This window comes from Histoplasma capsulatum, genomic scaffold (assembly GCF_000149585.1).
Source record: "Histoplasma capsulatum NAm1 scaffold_5 genomic scaffold, whole genome shotgun sequence".
Lineage (NCBI taxonomy): Eukaryota > Fungi > Ascomycota > Eurotiomycetes > Onygenales > Ajellomycetaceae > Histoplasma > Histoplasma mississippiense.
Genome location: NW_001813978.1, coordinates 1,842,787 through 1,851,587, shown reverse-complemented (window position 1 = coordinate 1,851,587; position 8,801 = coordinate 1,842,787). Strand labels below are relative to the sequence as shown.

Here is an 8,801-nt window from a genome sequence, read left to right as displayed (position 1 = left end):
GCCGTCTCCTCTAGGCTCAGCCCCAACTTCCAGCCAGCGAATATGAAGACCATCCCTGGTTCTCGCATCGGTTATCAGGTCGCACGGAGACGGACAGGTTGAGTCGCATCGCTCGCGCTGATAATGAAACCTGCGCAAGCTGCAGCCTAACGGTCCCCAAGGGTGTAAGCGAACAACTTCCACCTGGTGGACCGGGGACTTTGAAGGCGGATGGCAAGGGCCGAAATGGAAGCCCAGTGCTACGCTCCAGAGAAATCGTGTATTCCTGTAGCGGATCTCGGTCGGATTATGATGCTGAGCCCCACCCGCATCACTCGCCCGGTACCTCCCTTCACTCCTCCGCGTCGTCGGAAACTTCCTCATGTCACACCCATATCGTGAACTATCTCTCATTACACGGGCCGCCAATCCCCGATGATTATGCACTTCTACGTAGCGCCTCAATTAGAACGCTGAGCTGTGAGCTCTTGCCTCGCGGGCTCTCATCAGGGCCCTTGTCGTTCGGGGACCCCGTTACGGGTTACACTATCGCCTATGTTTTTCGCCTCCCGGACCCTATGGCTCGCGGCAAACGCCGGAGCTATGCGCTTCTTGCCCTGGCAGGAAAGGACGCCGGCAAAGCCTTCCGTGCGTCCCCGCTAATCTGGCGCGTGTTCGGTCGCATCGCTGCGAGCATCGTTAGTGCTGCTGAACGGCATCAGGAGTCGGAAAAGTGCAAGGAAGAAGGCGGGATTCCCACTTCTGCCGCTGCTGCTGCCACTACAAGCATGGCCAACGGACGGAACTACACGCCCATTTCTTCCTTCCTGACCGGCCGAGCCCTGGGCCCAGACGGCCAACCGCGCCGCGCCGGCCAAATCCGCGCACGCAACCTTGCAGAGATCGTGGGGAACGAATATATCTTTGCTGAACTGCACGCGCAATTTGTCGCCTTGCTCCAGCAGCTGTGTGTTATGTTTGGCGGAGCCCGCATCCCGGACGATCGCTCAGTCTCGAGTTCGTTTGAGGAGGAGAGTACCTTTTCGCCACGTCGACAGTCTCTGTCGGGCGATTGCGGGAGGGGGACAATCGACACCGGCATGACCACTACCAGAACAAGCGGCAGTCCCGCTGATCCTGGGAATCCTAGACACGATTATGACTCATCCTCCGTCATGCTCTCGCCGGCGCCGAAACCAATACCCATATCTCATCGTGGGCGACAGGTAGCAGCCTAGGCAAGTTTTGAGCCTGTGCTGCTCCCTGCTCCTGCTCCTGCTCCTGATCGACTTCGATTTCGATAACCACGGAGGAAAATATCTCTATTGCCTTCTACCTATCCACTTTCAACCTTTTTTTTTTTTCTTTTTTTTTTTTTTTGGCGCTCTCATATTTTGCATTAACTTCACAACATATACCCCAAACTTATCTTTTTTCCATTTAACTTATTTTTTTAATGCTGCTTTATTATTTCTTCCAAGTTCCGACCCCCAAACTTCCGGTTCTCTACCATCAATCCATATTTGACGCTGTTACGACTTGATTTACATAACAACAACTCGTCATCGAACTTGAAAATAACCGAATAGAATACTGAACGCACCCCGACCCAACGAAGCACACGTTGTTTATTTACGTCACCCCTCCGGCACAATTTATATATATTTTAATTACCATATTCCATCTTTTTTTCTCTGCACATATTTTCCAGCCTCTCTCCCCTTAACTCCCTTTCCCCTTCCGGCCCCTGATCGCGCGCTTGGACATATCGATCTACGTTTCTCCATATTTGCTGTATTTGGGGAATTTTCCTCGCTAATTCCCTCTATCTCCTCTTCCCCTCCCTCCTCTCTCTGAAACGAAACACAAACTTCCTCATGCCTGCAAAACTGAGCCTCCTCATGTCCCGAAGGGTCAGGAATAAGCAAGAGACTCTGTGGGAGGCGAGATATCGTGTATAGGTTCAGCTTCGATGACGATGACGATGAGGACAACGGGGGAGAGGATGGAGATGATGAAGCCTCCCAACAGTCTATAAGAACCTACTTCTAGTTCCCTCTTCTCACGCCCTTTCTAAAGGCCGATGGGCTTTTCCCCTTTAGCCTTTTGATTCCCCCTTCTTCTTGCTCGCTCCGTTGCTTGCGAAATATATGGATGCACCGGAGTAAGGGTTTTACTTGGGAGGGATGGGAGGGAAGGAAGGGAGGGACGGCCAGTGGAGGTGATGGCTCTTCATCCTTCTGCTTGATTCAAGCGCTCCCAACCCACCGCCTTCTGTGGTGACTAACTTTAACATCTGATACAGACGAAACACGAGGCTGTGACGTGTTTTTTTTATCGGAGCCTCTTTTTTTGTTCCTCGTTTTTCTTTCGGAGCTTTTTATGTTTCTCATCATCATCATCATCATCATTACCATCAAAGAAAGAGATGGATATGGCGGGACGGAAACTGGCGAAATTTGGGTATTCTTTTCTGCTTCTCGTTATGTTACCATGTTTCATCAATAGAATATTTCGGGTGTTTTTTTTTTTTTTTTTTTTTTTTTTTTTTTTTCATCCCTATCTTGTATTTTTCCCTTTTAAGCCCTATTTTTGTTTTAGCGCTGGTTATATCTATCTATCTATCTATCTATCTATATAGTATATCCGGAACCTCTCTCTCCCCCTCTCTCCCTCCCTAATATTAATATTTCAACTCTTTTCAACAGACCGGTTGAAGCTTGCAACCATCACGTTCTCATCGGTTTGTGTTGCACGTGTTATTATTATGTGCCGTAGGCCCATGGCTTAATACAAAAATGAATCTTTGATCTAACCAACTGAACCCATCGCGCGCGACACCATTATTTATATCAAAACAAATTGGCAGTTTAAGTGGCGCTGTGACCGTCATCACCATCGCTTGCCCCCATCATCATCAATTTTTTTTTTTTTTTTTTTTTCCTATCTCTGTATATACTTGCCCAGTCGTTAAAACAGGCACAGGCTAATAATACGTATTGAGACCCAGTGGTGTAGTAACAATCATCCATCATCCATCATCATCTATTGCTCTATATAATTGTATGTTCTGCTTCTTATTAGCACGTCTGCTTCTTATTAGCACGTCCCCCGTTACAAATGTATATATATATATATATATATAGTCCAGCAGAGTTATGCTCTAGTACGCCCTCCAAAAGGGACTCTGCCCTACTCGATCCCGGTCGCCATCGACTGACCACCTAGGCATGTAATTTGCTTGCTGGAAACAGAGCATGGCTGGGGGAAGGCGGGGATCGCGGGCCGCGGAAACAAGCGAAGCAAGCATGCGGAGATAACTTAACTACTAGTAGAGTAGTTGTTATCTATCTACGTTGGTGAGAGGTAGGAGTCAAGTCAGTGGTTAGGTTTCTTTTGCTTATCCATTGGCATTTCTGCATTTCTTCTTGTATTTTGTATTTTTGTATTTTATATATATATATATATATATATATATATATATATGTTTGTTTGTTTGTTTTGGATAAACTCTCTTTTGTTTTGTCGTGACCTCGCTCGTTTAGCCGTTACTGGCGAAAAGACATTCCGGCGGGAGCCAGGAGCCAGGAGCGAGGACGGGAAGGGAGGGGATTCTTAAGTAGGTTTGCTTCATAATATTATATCAAATTCCCTTTTGTTGCTTACTAGTTATTTATTTTCCATTTATTTTTTCCGTTTTCAGCGGGGTTTTTTTTTTTTTTTTTTTTTTTTTTTTTTTTTTTATATCTCGGATAGGTTTGGAAGAATGGGTTTGCTCTGTGGGGCTCCCACCGAGCTGAAATTCAATTATTCGTTAGCTCTTTGCTATAAGACGTTTGGAACGGAGACAGAGAGGGGGGAGGTTTCTAGTTCCCCACAGTTGCTGGCACACTGTGGACGGTTTGCCTTGGGAAGGGGTGATGCCGACGGAGTTAGACGCTCTCACGCGGGAGATATTTGGTGGCCTTTCTCCAATTCTCCTACCATCACTGGGGCGGGTACTTTTCGGGTACCTAGTTCAGATGAAATTTGGTTCGACAAGGAGCTGCAGGATATAAAATGTCTGTCAGGCAGACACGAAACACAGACAACTAGGCCTTGAGCAAGTGTGTTTCGAGTTGAGCAAATACGTATTCTCGCTTATTGCAAGGAATTGAATGAAAATAAAAGATATCCGCAGGACAACGAACGGATGGTCTTTGGTAGAGGAGAATGAGATGGCATTGGCCTGTGTGACCCATAGTTGGAGAATGACTGTGTGACCCATAGTTGGAGAATGACCAAAGGTGGGTATGATAGAATACTGCTTTACTCCGTAGTTGTAGATATAATGTTGTGTTTCATCAGAGATCAGGACGGAAAGAGCTTTCACGGGGCAGGTAACAATGACGTCATAACCCTAATCTTATCGATCTGGATTGAGGATCACATGATATCAGTGTTGGAATTTGAGATGAATTTTCTTCTGGCAACCATCAGGATACACGGAGTTGGGCATCTGCCACTGACATCAAATCCCGTACCGTATTGCATACCGAACTGCTACGCATATGGTGGCATGCTAACCCCTTGTCAATGGTGCTCTATTCCCTACATACTCTATGAAAAATGGATCCGTACGATAACGACTCCTCCGGTATCGAAGACTTCACCGAGACCAACGTCCTCCTTGGTTACGCCGATGACAATGCTTCTGACGATTCGATCAGTCATCTTGGCGGATGGCCGGTACCCAAGCCCCAATCTTTTCTTTAGCTCTGCTTTTGATTTTATACAGTGATCTTGGAAAGCTAATTGAGGATTTCAATAGACCTGGATTGACCCCGCCAGCCCACCACCCGGTGATTTAGCCAAATGCAAAGTCTGCAACAACCCAATGTTGCTTCTCCTCCAGCTACATGGTGACCTGCCGGAACACTTTCCTCACGATGAACGGTGGTTGTATATCTTTGGGTGCCCCAGGAAATCCTGCTCTAGGAAACCCGGAAGTATAAGAGCGCTGCGCGGTGTAAAGAAGCACAAAATTGCAAACTCGACTTCACGACAACAGCAAACTCAAACTAAGAAACTGGGAGATGCACCGGAGCCCACCCCGGCCGAGAGCAAGTCTAAACAAGATCTTGGCTCGAGTCTCTTTGGTGCGGCTCCCTCTAACCATAGACAATCAGCCAACCTAAACCCGTTTTCAACCGCATCCTCCAACAGCTTAGCAAACCCTTTCGCTCCCCTTGCTCCTACATCCACCCTAGCTGCAAAACCTCCCCAAAAGCCATCCTCATCCCCACCAACTGAATCCCTCCCTGAAACGTTCGCCGAAAAGGTCCGCCTCTCCTCCCCGCCCCTGCCACACCCCACGAAAGTAGCAGCAGGACCCCCGCTTCCTTGGCCACCGCAATCCGCATTCCCAAAGCCTTATCCCCATCACCACCTTGATGCAGAATACGAAACACTCTCCCACCCGTCCTCCCCCATCTTACACAACCCAGCACAACCAGTCATCATGGAAGAGGACCCTTCCACAACCTCCGGCGCAGACCCCAAGGAAACTTTTGAATCCAGCATCGACAAATGCTTCCTGCGCTTCTCTACCCGACTAGGCCATAACCCGGAGCAAGTCCTCCGCTACGAATTCCGCGGAGTGCCCTTACTGTACTCCACAACCGATGCGGTGGGCAGACTATTCTCCCAATCCTCCTCCTCCTCACCCGCCAAATCATCGCATATCATACTATCCAGCAACAGCGCGGCGAGCCAGAGTCCGAATAGGATTCCCCTCTGCGAGTATTGTGGACGCGAACGCGTATTTGAAGTTCAGCTCACGCCGCATGCGATCACGGTGCTTGAAGAGGGGCGGGAAAATATTGGGCTTGGGCCTACCGACGATGCGGGGATGGAGTGGGGCACTGTGATCTTAGCGGTTTGCTCGGCGAATTGTGGATTAGAGCATGAGGGGGTATTGGGGTGGAGGGGAGGAGTGGGGTTGGTGTTCAATGGGAGGAAAGAATCGCAGGGAAGTAGTTGGGGAGATGCTGTATTTTGAGCCTAGTTGGATTGGTCAGAGCTAGGGAGGAAAGGGGGGGATGGTTAAAAATATAAATAGCTTAGTCGTGCGAAGTTATTTTTAACGACCTAGGAAACATAGGAGATGGAAATAGAGCGAAGGATTCGCTGGTACAAACTTATATAAGTATCTATTTAGTAAAATGGCTGCTCACGTTACTCTGCAAAAGGAGAACGCAGCTAGCGAGCAAGGTATTATGAAAGAAGTGCTTTAGATGACTTCACAGATATATATTTCCCAGGAAGTTACGTTTCCCCGCCCATAACTCTATTTCCTCATTTCATTCCGCGTGATGCGGAGCTAATTCTGCTCCCCACAGAAGGGGAAAAATAAATTAAAAAAAAAAAAAAAAGGACATGAAAAAGTTATATGATTGAGACGAAATGTTAACACAGAAAGAAAATAAGAAAAAGAAATTCGGAAATCAAGCGGGTTGTTCCAAACCCCTCCGAAGTACCCGACCGAACATTTCTATTCCCACTTTCTCACCCTTGATCTCCCCTCTGGCCTCATTTTCTTTATTTTTGGGAACTCTGATAACAGCACTCGTAAGATCAGAGCCTGCGTTTTTATCAACTTCCCATCCGCAAACATCAACGACGAACTTCTCCAGAGCTTCTAGTCCGTTCAGGTCCAACCATTGAGCTAGTACATCAGCGCCGATTTCCCGAAATGCCTTGCCGACCTCAACCGCAATGCGGACCCGTACCAACTCTTCAAATCCTGCAACGTCGGCAACCAAATCTGCGTATAGGTCGTCGGAATTGAGCGTTGACCAGAAGAGGGTGTATTGTGCCGATTCGAGGAGAGTGTTGAGGCGGGCGAGTTTTTGGATTGATTCGATGAAGTCAGACGTTTGCATGGGGAGCGAAGACGATGTAGATGCAGAAAATGGTTGAGTGTATGCGGGGAGGAGGGCGAGAGCGAGGGAGAAGGCAGGCGAAGGGAAGACGGTTAAAGCTTTAGCAAGAATGTTGGTTGTTGTTTCGGTGTGGAGGAGATGAGGATTGAACTGGTAACTGGGGATTTTATTGTCCACGATAGACAATTGTTGTTAGCGAAGGTTTTTCGGGCAGTTGGTATACAAAAGCATGAAAGGAGGTGGTAATTTTCAGGGAAATAATTGATCCCCATCCCTATTCACTCGATATTTATCGAGAAACAGAGTCAGGCTAATAGGAAACGTTAATGTAATAAAATTACAGATCATCATAATAAGGCCACAAATGAAAAACCCGACAAAAGCGCAAGCTCATGCTTTTTATTTTCAAAAGCAAGTATATGATCGCTAGTCGCAGCAATAAAAGTGGTCTCTCAATAGAAATCCGAATATAAGCACTCACAGTTTCAGTAATGCCAGATTGGCATAGCAGTCAAACGTTCTGTCCTCGCATTGCTGAACAACATACTCTTGGAAGATTGTTGTGGTTTCTGGATTGTATCTGTCCAAGCCGTTGAGGATGACATCGATATGCTGTGGCCTCGTTTTACACTTATCGAACGCAGCCATTTTGTTCTTTTTCACTCCCTTTCGCTCGAAATTCTCTTTGGGCCACCTCTTATAAATCAGATATCGCAGATTCGTCCCGGATTTTCGTGCAGATTTGTGCGAGTATTTTCACCAGAAGCGAAAGACGTCCACGTCAAATAGAGGGGCTCCTGGAGCTCGTATTTACCACAAAGTTAGCGGACAGGAGCGAATTACTTCAGGTGAAGAATAGCCGATAAAGAACCCCTTTTAACCGTGTGTTGGAGAAGTCGAGAAATGTCCCATCTGATGTTGATTTTCATAACTTGAAGTTTGTGGTGCGAAAGCGCACCCGGAAAGGGTGCTACCTAATGCGGAATGTTTTGCCGGCCATGATGACTCAGCTAACAGCCAACACATCATCCTTGAACTATGAGGGCGTACAGTTGAACGTGGTTAATTTTTCGGACCGGAACAACTTTCGGCGTGGTTAATATGTCCATCAATATCATTAATATGTTGAACATAGTTTTTCATTATTATCTAGCTACTTTGGGCATTCTGTAACAGAAGAAGTGAATTTGAATCACGTGACCATGGCGATCATATGAGAGGTGCCAACCTACAGTATATAGTAGGCATCTACAATGTTCAGTCAGTATGTAGAATTGAACATGGGTTTTAAAAGAGTTCTGCTCTAAAACCATGCCATTGTTTATTACTAGTGTGAAAACTGAGCATGGTTTATCTACAAGACCCACTTTTTTAAAACCATGTCCATGTTTGAATAAACCACGTTCAACTTGTAACCCGGAACTATGAACATATTTACAGAGAGGCAAAATCCGTTGAATGAGGTCACCTTTAACCCTGACTATCGTACTGATGAGTTGGTACTTGGGAGTGGGAATGCGAGATAGATTCTATCGAGGCTGTAACGGGGTTGCTAGGCTAGGTTTTTGAAATTACGCCTCCCCGTCCCCATCTTTTAAGGGGCCATTTCAAAAGAAAAAAGGAAGGGGGACAAGAGTTTGATTTCAACTTTTTTTTTTTTTTTTTTTTTTTCATTATAGGATTAGATCGTTCAATACAGTGTTTTATGTATACATCTATGGATAGACATTCACATTTCCCCATTTGGATTATGTCTACAGTACAGTTCTCATGTGCTGGGCTGTTATGCCTCAGACCCCAATTTTGCTTTTTGAAAAGTCTATCTCTTGAATTCTAAAGTACATACTTGTTTTAGAATTGACGTGTGGTTGTATGTGCTGCGTTGCCCGGGTTATCCAG

General features: G+C 46.4%; 4 protein-coding genes across 4 annotated transcripts in view; 2 read left to right on the top strand and 2 right to left on the bottom strand.

The window, feature by feature from the left end:
• The window catches only part of HCAG_05404 (conserved hypothetical protein), a gene marked incomplete at both ends in the record, with an annotated part of 1,866 nt that extends 649 nt beyond the window's left edge, over positions 1-1,217 (top strand). The window contains one exon of the mRNA XM_001539887.1: positions 34-1,217. Coding sequence (XP_001539937.1) covers positions 34-1,217 — 1,184 coding nt within the window. The remainder of the gene's footprint in view (positions 1-33) is intronic.
• Positions 1,218-4,587: 3,370 nt separating this feature from the next.
• On the top strand, positions 4,588-6,019 carry HCAG_05403 (conserved hypothetical protein; the record flags this gene model as incomplete). Its single annotated transcript, XM_001539886.1, has 2 exons — positions 4,588-4,707; positions 4,790-6,019. The coding sequence occupies 2 exons, from the start codon at positions 4,588-4,590 to the stop codon at positions 6,017-6,019; spliced, it is 1,350 nt and encodes a 449-aa protein (XP_001539936.1).
• Positions 6,020-6,464: 445 nt separating this feature from the next.
• HCAG_05402 (conserved hypothetical protein) lies at positions 6,465-7,550 on the bottom strand (the record flags this gene model as incomplete). The annotated part of the gene is made up of 2 exons (XM_001539885.1): positions 6,465-7,059; positions 7,384-7,550. 2 exons carry the CDS (start codon positions 7,548-7,550, stop codon positions 6,465-6,467), a joined length of 762 nt encoding a protein of 253 aa, XP_001539935.1.
• Positions 7,551-7,778: 228 nt separating this feature from the next.
• On the bottom strand, positions 7,779-7,931 carry HCAG_05401 (predicted protein; the record flags this gene model as incomplete). Its single annotated transcript, XM_001539884.1, has 1 exon — positions 7,779-7,931. One exon carries the CDS (start codon positions 7,929-7,931, stop codon positions 7,779-7,781), a length of 153 nt encoding a protein of 50 aa, XP_001539934.1.
• Positions 7,932-8,801: the final 870 nt, after the last annotated feature.